Source organism: Carcharodon carcharias, chromosome 7 (genome assembly GCF_017639515.1).
Source record: "Carcharodon carcharias isolate sCarCar2 chromosome 7, sCarCar2.pri, whole genome shotgun sequence".
NCBI lineage: Eukaryota > Metazoa > Chordata > Chondrichthyes > Lamniformes > Lamnidae > Carcharodon > Carcharodon carcharias.
In genome coordinates, this window is record NC_054473.1 from 27,553,728 (window position 1) to 27,575,499 (window position 21,772).

The window sequence follows — 21,772 nt, forward strand, 5'->3', positions numbered from 1 at the left end:
ATGTGAACATTTGGGTTCAGATGAAGGGATCATATACAGCAGCTGCCTCTTGAATTATAAGGTTGTATTAATAGATGCAAGGAATAGCATTTACTGCCGTTAATGATATAATGTGAGTAATAGACTCATAGATCCATAGACATTTACAGCACAGAAGGAGGCCATTTGACCCATCTTGTCCGCGTCAATCAACAAAGATCTGATTACACTAAGTCCAATTTCCAATGCCTGGCCCATAGCCCTGGAGGCTATGGCAACGTAAATGAATATCCAAATACTTCTTAAATGTTACGAGAGTTTCTGGCTCAACCACCTTTTCAGGCAGTGAGTTTCAGACTCCCACCACCCTCTGGGTGAAAAATTTCTCCTCAACTCCCCTCTTATCCTTCTACCTTTTACCCTAAATCTATGCCGCCTTGTTATTGACCCCTTCACTAAAGGAAAAAGAGCCTTGCTATCCACCTTATCTATGCCCCTCATAGTCTTATACACCCCTATCAGGTCCCCTCTCAACCTTCGCTGCTTCAAGGAAAACAACCCCAGCCTATCCAATCTTTCCTCATAGGTCAGACCCTCAAGCCCAGGCAGCATCCTGGTAAATTTCCTCTGCACCCTCTCCAGTGCAATCACATCCTTCCTATAACGTGGTGACCAGAACTGCATGCAGTACTCCAGTTGTGGCCTAACCAGTGTTTTATACAGTTCCAGCGTAGCCAGCCTGCTCTTGTATTCTATGCCTTGGCTAAAAGCAGCAAGTATCCCATTTGCCTTTTTAACCAACTTATCTACCTGCCTTGCTACCATCAGGGATCTGTGGTTGTGCATATTGGAGAGACATGAATTAATCTGGAATAGTCAGCATGGATTTGTTAAGGGAAGGTCGTGTTTGAAAAATGTGATTGAATTTTTTGTAGAGGTAACCAGGAGTGTTGATGAGGGTAATGCATTTGATATGGTCTACATGGACTTTAGCAAGGCTTTTGATAAGGTCCCTCATTGCAGACTGGTCAAGAAATTAAGTGTCCATGGGATCCAGGACAAAGTGGCACATTGGATCCAAAATTGGCTGAGAGGCAGGAAGCGGAGGGTGATGGTAAAGGGATGTTTCTGCGACTGGACGTCTGTTTCCAGTGGGCTTCCACAGGGCTCGGTGCTGGGGCCCTTGCTGCTTGTGGTGTACATAAATGATTTGGACTTAAATGGAGGAGGTATGATCAAGAAATTCACAGATAACACAAAAATTGGTAGGGTGGTAAATAGTAAGGAGGATAGCCGTAAACTGTAGGAGGATATCAATGGTGGGCAGGGCAAATGGAATTCAACCCGGAAAAGTGAGGTAATGCACTTGGGGAGGACTAACAAGACAAAGGATTACACGAGAAAGGTAGGACCCTGGAAAGTACTGAAGATCAAAGGGACCTTGGTGTGCATAATACTGCCACACTATCTCAAGTTTAAAAATCCAGTATTTTCATAGACCTTGCTCAGAGTCAGTTGAGAAGAATCAGACACAATTGAATATACTTCACAGGTTATTCAAAAATTTCAACATGTGGTCTTGAGAATTTCCTAAAATAACAAATGACAATTTGGCACCTGAAATGACAGGTGATCTTATGGGTTCTTACATGTTTTAGAGATGAAGCTGCTTGGGAAAACAATTAACTGGTGGAATTTTAGTTGGAGTTCTTTTTTGCCTCTTTGTAAATAATCTTCTGTGACACGTCTTAATAAAAATTGAAACGTAGATATAGCCAAATGAGTTTTGCAAAATATTTTCTGTTCAAGTCGACCTGATAAGACTCTGGAAGTGAACCCTATCCTGCCCTCAACAAGCTCTCCATATGCATGCTTTCCAGCAGTGTCATTGGATAGCAATGAAGGCTGAGAACCTAGCTAATTTCACCACACCTCCCCTCTGTGCCCTGTCCACACCTCCCCACCCCCTACCTAGACAAGCTGCTACTTTGTCACTGGAACTGAATTTTACCTGAATAACAAAAGCAGGAAATGCATCCAGGTTAGTCAGTATCTGAAAAAGAAAGACATTTTAATATTATGAACATGATTCTATTAAAATAGTGACAAACCCGCTGGCCTCCTTTTGAAGTTAAGTGGTTACGGAAGGAATACTTTTAACTGCAGTCACCTCCAATAGATTATTATTGATCTACAAATTTTTAAGATGAATTTCACATTTGATTTGATTCATCATAACAAAGCTGCATGGCATTTAGTAACTTTGCTTCTAACGAAACTCAATTTTTCTCTAATGCAATCATTATCAGAAATGAGATGGGCAGAACTTCTGCTACTCAGCTGCATAAATGCCAACCCTGTTGGGGGTCCTAGAGTCAGCCTAGGAAACATCCTAGGTGAGTTCTGATTTTTTTGAACATCTCTGGAACCTTGCCCATTTTGTAGTAGTAAATGATGTCCTGTTACAGAATTTAAATGCCTTTTAGCAGCTAAGGGCCTAGTGGCCATCAAATATTTTTTTCGTCAAAGTTAATTGGACAGAATCATACAGTTATACTGCAGGGCAACACTACAGTTTGGACCCATATAGGGGAGAGGACGGAGATCTGTTTGGGACTGCACAGCAAAAATCCTCAAAGGGATGTGTGGACATCCAGTTGAAGGAGGTAGCCAGGAGATTTGAGTGCTAGCACCAATGCATGAAGCTCTTTACTGCAAAAAAGTTCAATAATTTTACCAGGTCAGGCAGCAGAGTCATCAACACTTTACAAGAATTAATTGCACAAAACAAGTCTGCAACTTGAAACCACCCCAGCCCGTTGTGCTAAACAGCTTCAAGAACTTACCATTAATGCTCAGAGTTATTCTGAGCCTTTTACTTCCCCAGCCTTCGCCTACAAATTTTCCTTCATTTAAAGCCTCAAATGTTCCCTAACTAACTCACACGCTCTGTCTAATCTCTCTCTGAAGTTTGATACATAATCCGGAGAGTAGTTTCTGAATTTTGACCCACCAATTTCTCATGAATCAATTTCAGTGGTCCCCTTACCTTATGAGCATAAACTAGCTAAAAAGGCCTAAAATCAGTCAATGCAATAGGAGCATCCCGATTAGCAAATACCTGTATCCCAATCCTATGGATAATCCTGACTGTACGCCCTTATCATAGTTCTTCGAGTTTCCAAAGCCCCTTGAGACTCAGGATGGTAAGCTGTTGACTTAAACTGTTTCATTCCCAAACTGTTCATTCCTTCTAAAACAGCTGTGACATGAAATTTGAACCCTGGTCTGATTGTTTCTCTTTAGGTAATCCATATCTTGTAAAAAAAAAATTGAGTCAACTCTTCCACAATTCTCTTTATTGTAATATTTCTCAAAGGTATCGCTTTAGGAAACCTTGTAGGCATATCCATTATTGTCAGGAAGTACTGATTTCCACTTTTAGCCTTAGGGTGGGGTCCCACCCAATCCCACAAAATCAATCATGACCAGGAGGGGTCCCACCCAATCCCACAGAATCAATCATGACCCTAGTACAAGGTTCTTCAAATGCTGGAATTGGAATTAAAAGCGCTGGCTTAATCACTGTTTGTGGTTTCCCTATCACCTGACATGTGTGACATGTTTTATAGAATTTGACTACATCTCTGTGCAATCCAGACCAATAAAAATGTTTTTGTACTTTTGCCTGTGTCTTTCTAATTCCTAACTGTCGCCCATTGGAATTTCATGAGCTTCCCTCAGAATCCCATTTCTATATCAAAATGGTGTTACAATCTGATGCACTTCCCTCCAGCTTTCATTTGCTGAAACATGATAAGGCCGCCATTTTCTCATTAAAACATTACCCTTAAGGTAATTACCTTACATTCTGGAATATATTTTGCCTCTGTTTCTGAGTAAGCTGTCTTATATAACTGTTTTATTTGTGAATCCTTTTTCTGTAACTCCACTAACTGCCTTGAGTTAAACACCTCAGTTGCATTTTCTTCCAGTCTTTCTTGAACAACCTTGTCAAATACAGTGCCAGCTAATTGGACTTCCACACCTTCTCTTTGCCTTTGAACTTCCTGCTCTTTTTGTTTCAACCTATGAGCCTGTGATCTTGTTATCACACAACCTGGAAACAATCCAGGATGTTCTCTCTGCAATAATTTGTTGAAAACACTTGTACAGGCTGCTCAACTACCATAGGCATCATCCACATCTGGGACCCAGAGAACTCTCTTGGGTAAATTGTGAACACATTCCCATGTCTTTACCTATCACTGATTCTTCCTGTTTTACCTGTACACAAACCACTGTTTTTTCTGTGCCTGAAACTCAGAACCCACAGTACTTTTACTTCCAGAACTTTTGTGCACCCCAATAATCCCAACAGATTTTCCCTACCATTTCCAACACACTGACTTTGTGTGTCCAACTTTATTACAATGAAAACACCTCAACTTTGGAGTGTCACCTCTACCCTCAGCACCTTCCTTTTTTTATTCTGAAAAAAAAATCTGCTTGCAAATTTTCACCTACTCCATTCTTCCCTGACCACCCACCTTCCTTTCAACTTCCCACTTTCTATCCTTCTCTGATTTAAAAAGGTGACGAGAAAGCGGTTTGGCTCTATGAACTAACTCAGTCATCAGCTATCTCTGCTGCTTGTCTTACCATTTCAACCCTCTGTTCCTCCACATGAGTTCTCACTACTGAAGGAATTGAATCTTTAAATTCTTCCGAAAGAATTACTTCTCTAAGAGCTGCATATGTCATCTCTATCTTTAATGCCCGCATCCACTGGTCAAAATTACTTTGTTTTACGCTTTCAAGCTTAATATAAGTTTGCCCAGACTGTTTTCTCATTTTCCTAAATTTCTGCCTGTATGCCTCAGGAACCAACTCAAATGCACTCAGAATAGTTTTTTTTACCATATCATAGTTCACCAATATTTCTTCTGATAGTGAAGCATAACCGTTATGTGCTCTACCCACCAACCGGGATTGTAACAACAATGTTCAGTTTTCCTGTGTTCATTTCATCTGTTTAGTTATCTTCCCAAATGAAATAAAGAATTGCTTTCCTCAAACTTCTGAAGATCTTGTACAAATTTAAACATCTCCCCACTGAGTTTTAGGTAAAAGGTTTTTTTCATCATCAGAACTTTCCTCAGAGTCTGAGATCTCTTCTTTATCTGCCAGGAGTTTAAGCTAGAACAAAAGCAGAATTACCTGGAAAAACTCAGCAGGTCTGGCAGCATCGGCGGAGAAGAAAAGAGTTGACGTTTCGAGTCCTCATGACCCTTCAACAGAACTAGGTGAATCCAAGGAGAGGGGTGAAATATAAGCTGGTTTAAGATGGGGGGTGGGGGGAGAGAAGTGGAGGGGGGTGTGTGGTTGTAGGGACAAAAGCAGTGATAGGAGCAGATAATCAAAAGATGTCACAGACAAAAGAACATAGAGGTGTTGAAGTTGGTGATATTATCTAAACGAATGTGCTAATTAAGAATGGATGGTAGGGCACTCAAGGTATAGCTCTAGTGAGGGTAGGGGGCATAAAAGATTTAAAAATAATGGAAATAGGTGGGAAAAGAAAAATCTATATAAATTATTGGAAAAAACAAAAGGAAGGGGGAAGAAACAGAAAGGGGGTGGGGATGGAGGAGGGAGTTCAAGACCTAAAGTTGTTGAATTCAATATTCGGTCCGGAAGGCTGTAAAGTGCCTAGTCGGAAGATGAGGTGCTGTTCCTCCAGTTTGCGTTGGGATTCACTGGAACAATGCAGCAAGCCAAGGACAGACATGTGGGCAAGAGAGCAGGGTGGAGTGTTAAAATGGCAAGCGACAGGGAGGTTTGGGTCATTCTTGCGGACAGACCGCAGGTGTTCTGCAAAGCGGAAGCTAGAATTTAAGCTAGAATTCTCTTTTTTTTTCTCTTTCCTCCTTTTCTAACCTCGCCATTTCTAATTCACTTTCCTATTTTCTTTCTCTCTCCTGCCTTTCTACCTGTTCCCTTTGGATTGTCCTTTCTCTTTCCTTTTCTTTATCTTTCTCTGCCCTTTTTCTGCTGCCTCTAGTTCCATTTTTTCCATTTGCAACTGAATTTGAGTCCATTGCAATGAACCACCCCTTGGAGAACTCGATTTCTCAGGTATTCCTTCCAATTTCAAATGTTGTGCTATACCTTCAATTATGTCTGATTTCCTTACCCCTGCAGGTAACCCTAATTGTCACTTATCTCCCAATTCTATTAACCTAGCTTTATATGCCTTTTGTAAACCAATCAACGTTATAACTTCAACTCCCAGACTTGGTGTCTCCTACCTAGGTGCAAGATTTCACCCCCAGTCTTTGAATGGTTTATTCAACAAAATGAAATTGTACACTCTACCTTACGGTTTACACTTTAAAACTACTATACACTGAGACTCCCTCAGCAACTGCCAAAGCCATATTGCAGTCTCACCACTTTCAAAAAAAAACTCACACCAACTACTGAATTCAAAGTGCTTCTCATACCCATAACCTTTAGATTCACCAACTCCAAATCAATCAAGGAATTTCAAACATATCTCACAAAGAGCCCCCAATTTTGTTATGGTACAGCAGATAGTAAATGCTGAGCTGTTCAGATCCCAGAGGGAAACTTGAAACAAATGCCACAGCCATTTTTACAATTTGTATTTATTTTGAGATGTGTGCTTTGAATTCAGTAGTAATAAGACCACAGAGTCTTATAGGTTTTTTACAAAACTAAATTAAACTTTTTGTTTAATTTTAAAATGATTTTAAGCACATATATAGGTTTACAAATTACTACTATGATAACTCCTAACTCCCCTAGTTAACCTAACTTCCAGTTACACCTCCATTAAGGCAACAGGAAGACACATACATTCTGAAAGACCCAGGCAAAGTAACACAATACCTTGAATAGTCGAATTCAAAGTGAGTTTTTCTCAGCTTTGGTTCCTTGTAGGCAGCAGCTTGAGGCTTAGATGACGGGAGCTTTTCACACTCGTGTTCGATCTTAGAATGCCTGCCCTTACACACAACTTTCTCTCCTTTATACATATTTTCCCCTTTGAATGCAAATTCCCATTGCTTCACTATTCTTTTGTCATGAAGAGATATTAATGTATATAATGTTTTTGGAAATTATTTTAAATTGGGCTTGTAGTAGGGTCTGTGTCTGTGGGTGTGAGTGTGTGTGTGTCTTAATGGAATTAAAGCCAGCTAGTCTGGGTGCTTTGATGTATAGTAGTTTTAAGGTGTAAACCATAAGGAAGAGGGTACATTTTCATTTTGTTGAATACACTATTCAAAGACTGGTTTATTTAGCAATTAGATAGGAGACACCAAGCAATATGTTTATATTACTAATGAAATTGGTACTATGAAAGGGGTTTTATTGTTAGAAGAGGTAGAGTTCAAAGAGCCTGGTGATACAATGAGAATTTGCATTCAAAGGGAAAGCTAGGTATATACAGAAGAGTTTTGTGTGTGGAAGTCAGAGGCACATAAGATCTAAGCCTGTAAGCCTACCACTGTCTGCGAAGGAACAAATTGAATGGAACTTCATTTTGAATTTGTAAGATAAAATGTGCTTTGCCTGGTGTCTATGGGTTTAAGTCTATGGGTTATTGTTGCCTTGGGGAAGATTACTTTGGAGTGATTAATTTGGGGATTTGTTTAATAGTTATTATGGTAGTAATTTGTAGACGTGTATGTTTTTAAATTTGTTGTTAAATTAATAAATATTTAAATTATATAAAAATCCTCTAGAGGCTTGAATTCAGAGATGCATCTGAAATGCACCAATTGAAAATATAGGTTATGACAGTTGTTTAAAGTTTCTTCTGGGATTTTAAATAACTTAGCCTTTACCAACTGCTGTGTCATAACACTTTGGACTTTACCTCTCCAATAATAAAAATCTATCATAGTATCAATTTTACCAGTAATCTTTGGGAAAAATAAACAGGCATGGATTTTTCCTATATCAGGCAGGCTGGGCGGGAGTAGGGGCGGGTGTAGAGCCGATCATCACACACGATCGGCTGCGTGCCGCCATTTTATGCAGGTGGGCCAATTGAGGCCCGCCCAGCGTAACTTGCAGCCAAGAACGCTCAGTGCTACCTGTGCGGGCTGGGGAAGGAGGGAGAGTCAGGGCCTGCGCTCTTTCACGCATGCGTACGAAAGAATGCAGCAATCTTTTTGAGGGACAGATCTGCCTCGGGGAGATTGAATGGATTATAAAACATTTTAATAGATGAAGTAAAAATTCATTTAAATAAGTCCCCTCATGTGACATTGTCACATGAGTTGGGACATGTTTGTGAAGTTGGGAAAATTTATTTATTTTATAAAAGTTACAGGAAACCTCATCCCGCCCGTGGATGAGGTTCCATGAAAGACCCGAAGGCCGCTTGGGCTTTTCACCTGCCTGCCAACCTTACGGTTGGACGGATAGCATTCTAAAGTACTTTAATTAATCCCTTACTGGCCTTAATAGGCCCTTAATATTTTGGCGGATGCGCAGCCATCTCTGGCGCATGCCCGCTGAATGAAATATTGCGATGATGTCGGGGCGCATGCCCAAAGTCATCATGTGTCATTTTACATGTCAGCGTGTTGGACCCGCCCTTGCACGCCAACTGGAAGATTCAGCCCATGCTGTTTCTTAACTTCTCCTAGCTAGCTGAAACATTTCAACCCCTCTTTTGAATTCAAGCTACTCTAGTTTATTTAAAAATGCAAATTTTTCTTTTACATCTCACATTCTACACTTCAACCATGTTTACCTATTTAAAATTTCAAACCTAGCTTGTCTTCTGATACATCAAAGCCTTCAGACCAGCTGCCTTTAATTCAATTAAGTTCCACACACCCAGACACGCACACATGCATAGACACAGACCCCACTATTACTCTACAATAAATTCCAAATAACATTATGAAAATTATTATATCTTCCTGACACCGCCCATAACACAAGAAAGAGATTGGCCTTAGATGGTTGTCTCCACAACATCTGTCTACTCAAACCATACACTAAAGAATTGCTGGAGCGACTGGGAAAGCAGCCAACAGAAGGAGAGCAGGTACTAACTGCAGGTTCATTGTGACTTCCCGTTTCTAGATTCTCATACAATTGTACTCTTCATTGTCCATCAGCAAATTTTGAAAAGCTAAGCTTGTTAGAGGAGAGAAGGTCAAGAAGACAATGTCACATGAGGGGACGTGTTTAAATGAATTTTTACTTCATTTATTAAAATGTTTTATAATCCATTCAATCTCCCCGAGGCAGCTCTGTCCCTCAAAGATTGTTGCATTCTTTTGAGCGCATGCGTGAAAGAGCGCAGGCCCTGACTCTCCCTCCTCCCCCAGCCCGCACAGGTAGCACTGAGCATTCTTGGCCGCAAGTTACGCTGGGCGGGCCTCAATTGATTATATAGGATTGTTGAAAATTGATAAGTTTTGATAAGAATAAGATGAGCCCGTTTCTGCTGGCAAGTGAATCGGTCGCCAGAGGCCACAGTTATTTTATAATTGCCAAATGAAACAGAGGGGACATTTCTCTACACACTGGAATTATGATTTGGAATACACTTCCTGACAAGGTTTGTGGAATCAGATTCAGTAGTAATTTTCAAAAGGAAATTGTTTAAATAGCTGAAAAGGAAAAGGTTGCAGGGCTATGGGAAAAAAGTGGGGGAATGGGACTAATTGGATAGCTCTTTCAAAGAGCTGACACAGGCACAACCGGTCACATTGCCTCTTCTGTTCTTTTGGATTATATCATTTTGGCCTAGTGATTAGCTGCAGTGCAGATAGCAACTTGCATTATATACAACACTTATAACGTAGAAAATTGCCTCAAGGTGCCTGGGACAGGTGTCTCTCACGGCTTCACTAATCTGATCGTTACCATTCAGTCTGTTTTCCCAGAGATCAGTGTCCATACAGAGTCAGTACGCAGTACTTATGGCATGCAGGATTGCAGAGCATCCATGCCCTCCTGCAACCCACCTCAGGTGCCTATGCACATAACACAAAGTAGACTGATTGAAGCTGCTCATAAAGCAGCACAAAACACGTAGCCTGCAGAAAGTTCAGCACTTAGCTGCCAATTGGACAAGGGTCACCTCAATCACATTAGGGTCATTTTAGAATTGAGCAGACAGCCATTGCATGCATGCCTGCCACTCAGCACCTAGCAGAAGCACAACACAATGTTGAGTTCACTTTTAACACACTTTCATAGTAACACAGTGGAAGGAAACATTAGGCCCAAATGCTGTATGGATTTTCAATTAAATTTATGGCTGTGCGATAGTTAGTGTGTGTGCAGACATTATTTTTGGCAAGATTTTGAAGTGTCTTTCATGAGGTGGCATAAATGAGAACTGTGTGAGTTGATGCACACACAAAAAAGTGTCTGTACGTGAAGACATTTTTGTGGTGGGAAGAGGGAAGATGTAGACAAGACTGTTAATGAGCGGTCAAATGTGGTAGTCAAGAGAAGGTTTCCTGTGTCAGATTGACATTGGCAACAGGGTGTCTTCCACAGCCATTTCAGGATGCTGTTACTCATCTGGCACTCATGCCCACTGCCCAAGAATACCTAATTTCAGGATGATACCATGATCCCTGAGACTAGTGCACAGCATTGCTCCCAAACAAACCACCCATTGCGGGCAATTTAAGTAACCTTCAACATTCCAACTGTGCTCTAAAATGACTCTGATGGAAAAATGGATATTGATGGAGGGTTTGTTGAGCTGGTGTTTTGGGAAACATCGATCATCAGCCATTGTTGCATAGAGTACCCATGATCTCCCAGGAGCCACCCAAAGACTTTCTTTTTTGGGGTCAATAAATAGCCTGCTTCCTCGTAGTGGAGCTTTCCTGACAGCTGTGAAGGAAGCAAAAATTCACGTGTATGATGAGATGTTGCTTATCACAAATGAGTTACACATTGAAACGGAGGATAGGGTGTATGGCACAGATATAGGCCAATCGTTCCATGCTGGTATTTGTGGTCCACTAAAGCCTCTTGGCATCTTTTCTCATCTAAATCTACCATCGTAACCATTATTCTATTCTCCTTCAAAAGCTTGACTAGTTTCCCCTTAAATGCATCCACACTATTTAATTCAACCAGCCCTTGTGTTAGCGAGTTCCACGTTCTTTGGTGAGGAAGTTTATTTTGAATTCCCTATTGGATTTCTTGATGGCTGTATTATATTGATGGCATTAATTTTGTGTTCACATACAAGATGACATTAATCAGTGGAATATGTGTGGTCATAACTGCAATCTTCACCATTCTATTGTACTACCCAATTTTGGGTGGAATCATGGAGGAAAACATAGCTTATCATATCCAGGTGCAAAGAAGCAAACTGTATGGATCCGCAGCAAGGAAATTTAATTGTATCTAGATCAAACCAAAGTTTAGGATAAAGAACTGAACAATTACTGTGTGTACTATCAATTGAATTCAGTATGGCCAAATATGGTTCATTTGAGAAATATTTAATTGTAAGGTCTTTATTTTCTAGACTTGTGACCAAATTACGTCTTTCAACTTTGCTTGGGAGTTGAAGATGATTTTTTAAAGGGCTATTACATCACATCTAATCTTCATTCCATCTGCAAATGCAAAATACTGCTGATGCTGGAAACCTGAAGTAAAAACAGAAAATGCTGGAAATACTCAGCAAGTAGGGGACATCCATGGAGAGAGCAACATTTCAGGTCAATGACCTTTCAAAAGAACTAACAGGCATTTCCTGTTTTTACTTAATTCCATCTATTTCATTATATGTCATTTCCACCATGATGTTACAGTGAACCTCAACTTCTTAGTTTTCTATCATGCTTTTAAATCCAGGGTTTAGATATATTCAGGGTACTGGTTTTTGGGTAGAAATCATACTACCCTTTATGTCAAAAGGAATTTACCATCAGTTTTCATCTTTTCGGACCATTACCTAGACGAGAATTGAACTTGTATAATCTATTCATTATAGAGAACTTAAATTTTAATAATCAAAATATATTTGAGGGGGTTAACAAAGTGTCTCTTATTCTTTTTATTTGTGGACTGATCAACACTTTCACAATCAAAATAAACCTGGATAAGGTTAACATCAACATTTTGTAGCATATTGTTTTGATGCATCGCAGTTACTTAGCCAACACTGCATACCTTTGCAAAATGCAAGTCTTTCTTCTTTTATTTAGATAGTACCTTTCATGACCACAAGATGTTCCAAAGCGCTTGACAGCCAATGCAGTATTTTTGAAATGTAGTCCCCATTGTAACATAAAAAATGCAGCAGCCATTTTGTGCACAGCAAGTTCCCACAAACAGCAATGTGATAAGGTTCGGATAATCTTTTTCTGCAGTGTTGATTGAGGGAGAAATGTTGGCCAGGACACTGGGGCCTGGAGATATTTTAGATCCATGTGAGATGGCAGACTGGCATCAGTTCAACTTCTCATCCAAATGACAACACCTCTAACAGTGCAGCACTCCCTCAGTACACCAAGAGTGATTTTTATGTTCAAGCCATCTGGAGTGAATTATACTGAGAGAACAATCGTCAGGTTTATCTCTACTGGAATAATTGGATGTATTCCTTCCTCCCTCGTTCAAATGTTCTTGTACTATAAATTTTCATTTTAGGAAAAGTTAACCATTTTTGATGTATGAATCTGATGAGCTGACATTGTAGTACTGTGTATCTACAAAATTTAATTTTTTACTACATTGGAAAGTTTTTGTGAAGTTGGATCTGGTCTGAATACTAGTTCTTTTTGAGGCAAGAGGGGGAATTTTAATTTGGCTTCATTAAGAAGACAGCTGCATGTGTTAGGTCTGGGGAGGATGTTTTGCATTGAAATAAAGATGAAAATGTTGGAAAAACTCAGCAGGTCTGGCAGCAATAAGAGAGAGAAAAACAGAGTTAACATTTTGAGCCCAATATGACTCTTCTTAACAACTGAAGAGAGGTAGAGATCCGATGGGTTTGATGCTGTTGAAAAATTGGGGAGGGCAAGGTGAAGCAAACTAGAAAGTCAGAGGGCAGGAGAGATTAAATGACAAAGGTGTCATTGAACACAAGAAAAAGGGAGTGATAATAGTATTAAAGATTAAAACAGGTGTTAATACACTATTTAGTTCAACCAGAATAAAGGTCAGCAATCTCTGAAAGCAAAATATAATATGTGTTAATGGCAGAACTGGCACTTTTTTGCGGGGGGGAGGGGGGAATCAAAATGGAGGACAGAGTTCATGGTTTGAAGGTGTTGAACTCAATGTTGAGTCCAGAAGGTTGTAAAATACTAATTGGAAGATGAAGTGCTGTTCCTCCAGTTTGTGTTGGGCTTCACTGGAACATTGTAGCGCGTCGAGAACAGAAATGTGAGCATGAGAGCAAGATGGTGAATTGAAATGCCAAACGACAGGACAGTCAGGGTCATGCTTGTAGGCTTAGCGAAGCTGTTCCAAAAGGCAGTCACCCAATCTGTGTTTAGTTTCCCAAATGTAGAGAAGACTGCATTGTGAGCTGCAAATGCAGTAGACTAAATTGAAAGAAGCATGAGTAAATCGCTGCTTCACCTGGAAGGAGTTTTTGGGACTTGGATGGTGAGGAGGGAGGAGATAAAAGGGCATGTGTTACACCTCCTGCGATTGTATGGGAAGGTACCTTGGGAAGGGGATGAGGTGTTGGGGGTGATAGAGGAATGGACCAGGGTGTCACACAGGGTATGGTCCCTTCAGAATGCTGACAGGGAATGTATGGGGAAGATGTGTTTGGTGGTGGCATCATCCTGGAGGTAGCAGGAATAGCAGAGGATGATCCTTTGAATATGGAGACTGGTGGGTGTGGAAAGTGAGGGCAAGGGGAACCCTATCATGGTTCCTGGAGGGAGGGGAAGGAGTGAGGACAGAAGTGCCGGAAATGGGTCAGACAAGGTTGAGAGCCCTGTCAGCCACAGTGTGGGGAGGGGGGTGGTGGGGGACAGTGTAGCATTGACTTGGACTGAATGAATTGAAATTTGGAGGCACCAGCCATGTTTTTATAAATATTATTCTGATACATTACAGGAAGAAATTCCTTTAAAGACCACTGTGATGGCAAGCATTTTGTCGCAGGTTTGATTTTGTGCTTGTGAGAATTGGATTGCCATGTTGTAGAGTATGGACATAGTTACAAAACCACAATGCTAATCTTGCGTTGAATTTAGGTATTTCCTACACATTTGAGGTCTTAAATATAGTATCCCAGTCGAGGTCTTCCAAATTTAACCACATCCTCATGACATTGCTGATTATTGCACAATTTGTTGAAATAGAAGTACTTGCCTAGTAAAAAAAATCTGGCAGTGCACAAATTACGTGATAACCCAACTGCGATCTGCTCTCACTTTTGAGGACTTACATAAAGTCATACTTTATTTGACTTTAATACATTTGCAATTTTGATGTCTTGTTGTTGCGATTACTTGTTGCACAAACATCACAGTGTTTAGAATGTTTTCAAAAACTCACAAGTGACATTTAACTTAAAATATTGTGACAGAAGCAACATTTCCCAACGGACAATGTAGCTGTGGAGCACATTCAGTCAACCAATCTAAAGTTTTGGGCATTGGAGCCAAAGACATGCTATTAATCGGATGGTATTGCAGAGGGTCAGACATTTCAATTTTACGAGATCTGAATTGCTAAAGTTTATGTTTGAGTGATTTTTTAAAAATTGACATATTATTTCGATGAAATCAGACTATTAACTTATATCCCTCAACAAATGTTAAATTTCAGTAAGAGAACCATTAAACTGATTCCCGGGCTCATGCAATGTGATTTTTATTTAGTATCTCGAGCATAATATGGAGTGTTTTTCAGCAATTATAAATAGGTTGCCCCGTTTAAAAGAATGAAAGAAGAATGTTGCACTTCAGCAACTTGAGTAAAGACAGAAGTTGTTAATCCTGTTATGGATGGTGTTTCAGATTGTTTTACAGGAAATCGCATTATGACTATCCGTTGCAGGAAATTGTTTTGAAACTTCCCTGGAGACGGGCCAAAAACAAGTTGAGTGGTGACACTAGTTCCTTGGGCAGGATCATATTTAGACCCTGGATTAATTATATTTACTTTGCGCATCTGCCCTTTGGGCTGCAAACAATGTTTATGCGTCTCTATAACCATGAAACCCCTCCCATTGGTTCACTTCTTTACACTTTACTAAGATGAAATGTCAGAGGAACCCTTGGGCACTTTATTTTTAAGTGACTGGGTGATGAGCAATAATTAATGACTGGTTAGTAAGATTTGTTACTGATTACACACAACCTGATTAATGTCCCCATCTTGTACTTTCATTAATAAGATTGCACGGGCGAGTTACTCATTGACTCGCACCAACCCCGCGCTTTCTCCACCCAAACAAGGAGATACAGCCGGACCGCTGCCATGGAGACGTGACGTTCAAGGCCTCTCATTGGTCCGTCGCTTTTGTTACACGCTTGGAAATCAATGTGACAATCAGGAGGGCGGTGCCACTATGTCCGTACTCGTCGTTGATTGGCCGACTCCGTGAGCGGGGGCGCTGCTGATTGGTGGAAAGGGCCAACCAAGGCGGGAGGGCCGGGAGTTGGTTTCTGTTCGCGAGTGGCGGCACCGCCTGTCAATCAAGAAGCGTCAGCCGGGCTGCGCTGCCTTAATTCGGGGAGTTGGGAGGAGAGAATGAACACACTGGGGGATCAGTGCTACTGAACTGAGTCCTTTAACATTAACGCTTAGCTGCATAGGAGATGGTAAATGAAGAGCAGCCAGATAAGACAAGTAGTTTCAATTGTAAGGATTACTGCTTGATGAGCTCTCCCGACCCTTTTACAGAGGAATTGCTTCTGAATGTTCATTTCTTTGGAGCAACATTTTTATTAGCTCCTCTTTAAAAGGAACACACGATTGCATTGGACTTGTGCCTCTTTTTTGGGGGGGGGGGAGGGAGGGAGGAGGGGGAGGATTTGTGGGGGCAACGTTCCAGTTCAGAAGAGGACATCAGCCCGTCGGCGATTCCCTTCAAAAGGTTTTCCTCATGAAAAATAAGCTTTTCTCTACTACCTCGGCCATGGCGATGAACAAGAGTGTCGACTGGCTCCAAGAGCAACTGGAATCCGGGGAGGCGACTCTGCTTCTGCTTGACTGCCGCTCTCACGAGCTGTACGAGTCCTCGCACATTGAGTCGGCCATCAATGTGGTCATCCCGGGGCTGATGCTCAGGAGGCTCAAGAAGGGCAACCTGCCCATCAAGTCGCTCATCCCCAACAACGAGGACAAGGAGAAATTCGTCAAACGGTGCAGGACCGACACCGTCATTCTGTACGACGAGTGCACGATCGATTGGCACGAAAATGGGGCGAGCTCTGTCCTGGGCTTGTTGCTACAGAAATTAAGAGATGATGGCTGCAAGGCTTATTACCTGGAGGGTAAGATTAGAAGCTTCCTTCTCAGATCTGTAATAAAAAAAAACCCCTGCTAAATGAAAGATGAACTTTCTGATTGGAGGGGTATTAGTTCTCTCTCTCTTCTCCCCCCGCCCACGATCAGATGGCAGCTTCAAAACAACTTTTCTCCAGGCAGGCTGCTTTATTCAATGTTGTGCGATAATAATTCTCGATAAGTCACTCTGAGCAACTTTACTCGTGGACTGTGTGGGAAAAGTCACTGATTCCATGTGGGCTCTCTTCCTCCTCTTCCCCCCCCCCCCCCCCCCCCCAAAACGACAGACACTCTTTGGTTCTGTTCTGGATGCAGTGACATGTTGGGTAGTGAAACTTTTTTTTTAAAATCACTCTTGCGCCAGTCTTTGATGTGCATCAGATGTGCGTTCAAACTTTGGAAATAGTTGTGGGACTCTTTTTGTTGTGTGTGTGTGTGTGTGTATATATATATATATATATATAAAGTTAACTGCTCCAATGCGTGTACAAAGTTCGTGTAATATTTGGGGGAAAAAGAAACAAAATCTTTCCACCAAAAATTCCAAAATGGCTCCGCCATGTTGTCTTGGTTGAGTAAAATCCGTGTTTTCATGAATGAAGGATTCTTTTGGTGTTTTGTTTTAAGTTACTAGAATGTCTAAAATACGGGCTTATATCATCGTAACCTTTTATGATTTCGGAATATTCACTGTTTAAAAGGATGCTCTGAAATGTCAGCAGTACAGTGGGCTGCTTTTATTTACAACTCCTGTTGTCTGCCTGTCTCCCCTCTCTCTCACAGGGGGCTTTAATAAGTTTCAGACTGAATACCTAGAGCACTGCGAGACCAACCTGGATTGCTCCTGTCCAAGCAGTTCGCCTCCCGTGTCTGTGCTGGGTCTGGGAGGACTTCGAATAAGTTCCGACTGCTCTGATGGAGAGTCCGACGCCGATCGCGAGCCCAACAGCGCTACCGAGTCCGAAGGGAGCCCTCTGCCAAATAATCAGCCAGCTTTTCCTGTCCAAATTCTGCCGTATTTGTACCTCGGGTGTGCCAAAGATTCGACCAACCTGGATGTCCTGGGAAAGTATGGCATCAAATATATCCTGAATGTAACCCCTAATCTTCCCAACATGTTTGAAAATGACGGGCAGTTTAAGTACAAGCAGATTCCAATCTCAGACCATTGGAGCCAAAATCTTTCTCAGTTCTTCCCAGAAGCTATTTCTTTCATAGGTAAGCTTTTCTTTAGAGGTTTCCCATTCATTGTCGGTAATATGTTTTGTGTGTTAGGAGCTGATTTAATCTGTCCTTGAGCTCCTCTGCCATACTTCAAAGTTTATTCTGGGTGTATTGGCATGTGTGTATTTATGTACCTCATGCCTGTGTTGCTATTGTCCTCACTATTTGTATATTCCATCTGTTTTAAAAATATATATAATTTAGAAGCAATTCATTGATTTAATGTCATCCTGGAAATATCTAAATTTACAGTTTTTATAGTATAATTTTGGACTTGGAAAGCATTGTAGACATTGAAGATGCCAGTTTCTGAACAAATCTGAGAATTAACTCAGTTGCTTAGTTATTGCCTAACAATCTGTTAATCATGATTTACGTAATCAGTCCTGTTTGATCTATTTGTTTTAATTGTTCTTAATGTGAAATTAAACATTAAAATAAGTGACTACTGAAAAGAAGCCACATTATTTTAATGTTTGAACACGTTAGTGAACTTGTTACTTAATTATGATGCACAGCCTGGAATATTACAATTTTAATGTTGTAGCACACTTTTCTGTTGTCTTAATAACATGATTTATTTTAAAACATTAAACACTAGTCGGATTGATAAATTTGAGTAAACTAATTAGGAAGGAAACTTCACATTTTGTTCAAAGAACACCTGAAATTGTTACATTGCTTTAGACGGCTATGTTGATGCCTTATAAGATGATGAATTTGTTCTTAAACCTAAAGTAGTTCAATTAATATGGTCTGGTATAGAACCTTTCTACATTTGCCTTCTCCTTCAGTCCCATCCCTTGGTTAAGCAGGTTACCTGTCTCAGTTCTAGTGACTTTAGTTGCATAATCATACGCAAGTTTATTTGGTCCGTTTGCAATACCTGGGATACAAGATCGTTTAAAAATCATAATGCATCTTGTGGTTTAAAAATACCATTTTTACTCTTGTCTAGATGTATTCCATGCACGTGGCTGGAAAGCCAGAGACTGCTTTGTATGATGGCCACTTAATAGTCCCAGGTGGCAACAGCAAATTTTCCCCTTCATCTCTTTCCGACACCTTGTCACTTTGTTAGTGTACATATTTGCAGTCATACTTTTATGAATTATTTGGAAAAATGAACAGTTGCTGCCATGCTTCTGTGTATCTGTAATTGAGACAACTATTTCCCAGAATTAATTAATACACTGAATTACATAATGGCAAAGCTTTTAAACTGGAAACCCAATGTTCAAGTTTGAACACACCTACAGCTTGCATGCTTGAGCTGCTCCCACTTGTGCAGTGGTGGGGGCAGTAAACTGCTTTGTTTAGCCTTCATTGAGACTAGTCTAGCAAATAGTTTTTAAATTGTTGCTGGATTTTACTAAATGTTGACCAACTGAATGTTGTTCAGTAACAATAATAACATGCAGGGAATTTTTTTTTATTAGTTTAGAAGTAGTTGGAACATTTCTTGACCTAAATATGTAATCAAGGTGCATAAATGTGGAAAAGTTTTGTATCTAGGATACAAGAGTTTTAGCTCTAATCCGTATCATTGTAATTAATATTTTTACTTTTTTTATATTTATTTTGGGATAGATGAAGCCAGATCCAAGAAGTGTGGCATCCTAGTTCACTGCTTAGCTGGGATTAGCAGGTCAGTCACTGTGACTGTTGCTTATCTCATGCAGAAATTAAACCTATCCCTGAATGACGCTTATGATTTTGTAAAAAGGAAAAAGTCCAACATCTCTCCGAACTTCAACTTCATGGGGCAGCTTTTAGACTTTGAAAGAACTCTAGGACTTACCAGCCCTTGTGACAACAGGGCACCAAAAGAGCAGCTGTATTTCACCACTCCTACCAACCACAATGTTTTCCAGCTGGAATCTCTTGAGTCAACATGAAGAAAGGAACACGTGCAAATCTTTATCCTAACCGTTTGAAAAGCTTGCCATCAGGCGATCTTGGGGGAAAACTGGTCTGACCAGGTTGATGTATCTGATCACTGTTTGGAGAGCTTACTATCTCGTATCGCCCTGATAATAGTAATCAGGAAATAAACTGACGTTCACTAAAGAGTGGGTTTTCAGTCTCAAGGTATTAAAGTTTTGGGAAGAATGGTTTTCAGAGCGCAGTTATCTTCTGTGACAGCTGATTTCGTTAAGCACAAAGGCTGGCACTGAAACCCACTACAAATCTGTTGGCTAAATGTGATGAAAAGACTTAGGCACTTGGACATCTCCAGGAAGGTGCCATCCCAGTACTCTTCTGATTTGCCTTTTGAGGTAGTTTTACTCTACAAAATGTAGGGTTCTGTATTTCCCTCTAATAACCCGACTGTTGTACAAGCAGTTATTGTTCAGTCACATTTTTATGATTGTTTTCTATGTTATTTGTTGACCTAATGCAGTTTGCACAGTTGTGAAGCCTTCAAGCCACGGCACTTCACTGGTACTCCACAGAGAGAATGGACACTTCATTGTAGTAGGCATCTAGCAAATGTGAATGGAGCAGACCCGGATGTTCCTTGTACGTGGGTCATGCCTTGAGAGTTTTGTAGGAGAGTTAGCAGTGCAAGAAGAGAGTTGTTAAATTTGTTTCCCTAAATGCTTAAAGCTGAAGAAGATGGACCTTTAGAAGTCCTAAACCAATTTCTTTACAGCATGCTTGAAGTTGCCCTAGCTGTGTATAGTCAACAGGCTATGATTAATGTCAAACAGCTGGGCTAAATCAGATCCAGGTCAGTCTGTCAGTGGGAAGTAATTGTAGATGCCAGCACTTATCTTGCATATTACATACTGAACTTTTTTTTTTACTGTTGCTGCTACTCTGAGGTCCCAGACACAATTGAAATAGAAACCTTTATGAGCTGCAAATAACAGAAACCAAGGTTACTGTATTGTTATACCTGGGTGGAAAATTGTCTTAGGCTTCAGCTTTGGCTGACCTTGTAACCTATTTCAGCATTTTTTTTGTAGTATGGTCTCTTTAATGTATTGAAAATCCACTGAGATGCTTGGTATTAAAAATGACTTTGACGTGATTTGTATTGATGACCGAAGCTTTTGGGTCCAAATTTCTGCAATATTTTGTGCATTTTGTTTCCTTTTTTTAATGAAAAGTCCAATTTTCTTAGCCTTTTTTGTGGAGGAATGTTAACGTGACCGTGTAAGATACAAAGAAAAGGCTTAGCAGTTAAAAGAACACAGGCATTATTTGGGGGAGGGGGAATCGGTTCATTACAAAATGGATCATTTTGCATCTTACCTCACTGAGGACTTTCAGGGATTATGAAAATGCATCAGTTATCGTGTTACAGCTAAGTGGATTTGTAAAGCTTTTGTGCTGTACATGGTTGAGATGCATACATGTTTCAATATGAGCTTGGTAGAGGGTAGTTTTTGCTTTCTGATTATGAAGGAAAAACTCTATATTGTATAATATTCTGAACCAATACAACACATGTTTATACTACAAATAAATATTGAATTATTTTTTCTTTAGATGCTGCGTCACATTTCTGTGTCCACTTCATTTTCTTTTAAAACCTGTTGTTCTTGGGATGTAAATGACATTGGCAAGCCAATATTTATTCCCCCTCCTTGGTTGCCTTGAGAGCATGAAGAGTCAACCACATAGTATGGGAGTAGAACTACACACAGAGCAGTTCTGAAAGAGATGAGTGAGTCAGTTTTGTTTTTAGTCATTTACTGGAGTTCAGTTTCACAACTTATGACCTCTGAGTTGTTAGCCTGGTACCATAACCACTAGTTTACTATCCTTTTGTTATAATTTTTTTCTAGCAGTTCCTGTTTTTGTACTTTCCTGCTCTTCCTGTTCACTAGGTTAATGTCTTCTAAAGTTTCTCATCAGGATTTCCTCTTTTTTTTTTATCTCTGACATATGCATTGTTTAACAGCATTCAGTATTAGCCTGTTTAAAAAAAAAAATGGAAACTTTTTTGGGAAGGGCATTCAAAATTAAATACTCATCTCTGGTAGTCTTGCACCCTGACTTGTCATTGTACTGAGCTTGTTTTGACAATTAAGCTCCACTATGGTTC

The 21,772-nt window shown here is 40.3% G+C and overlaps 2 protein-coding genes across 4 annotated transcripts in view; both read left to right on the forward strand.

Moving 5' to 3' along the window:
* The window catches only part of LOC121279921 (POC1 centriolar protein homolog A-like), a 145,396-nt gene extending 127,802 nt beyond the window's left edge, over nt 1–17,594 (forward strand). The window contains exon 11 of one of the 3 annotated variants that reach the window (XM_041191491.1): nt 17,275–17,594. In XM_041191491.1, the coding sequence (XP_041047425.1) occupies nt 17,275–17,307 (33 nt within the window). In that variant the 3' untranslated portion in view covers nt 17,308–17,594. Of the gene's footprint in view, nt 1–11,533; nt 11,726–17,274 lie in introns of those variants that run through there. The other 2 variants (XM_041191488.1, XM_041191489.1) reach the window with 2 other exon arrangements.
* Nucleotides 16,015–21,212, forward strand: dusp7 (dual specificity phosphatase 7). Its single transcript, XM_041191495.1, has 3 exons — nt 16,015–16,478; nt 17,275–17,709; nt 19,306–21,212. The coding sequence occupies exons 1-3, from the start codon at nt 16,088–16,090 to the stop codon at nt 19,611–19,613; spliced, it is 1,134 nt and encodes a 377-aa protein (XP_041047429.1). The 5' UTR covers nt 16,015–16,087; the 3' UTR covers nt 19,614–21,212.
* Nucleotides 21,213–21,772: the final 560 nt, after the last annotated feature.

What these genes read in the sequence shown, in the direction of transcription:
- dusp7 (XM_041191495.1), top strand. Translation starts at nt 16,088, where the DNA reads ATGAAAAATAAGCTTTTCTCTACTACCTCGGCCATGGCGATGAACAAG. An exon ending in CAAGGCTTATTACCTGGAGG is followed by an intron (nt 16,479 to 17,274) that starts GTAAGATTAGAA and finishes TCTCTCTCACAG; the next exon opens with GGGGCTTTAATAAGTTTCAG. An exon ending in AGAAGCTATTTCTTTCATAG is followed by an intron (nt 17,710 to 19,305) that starts GTAAGCTTTTCT and finishes ATTTTGGGATAG; the next exon opens with ATGAAGCCAGATCCAAGAAG.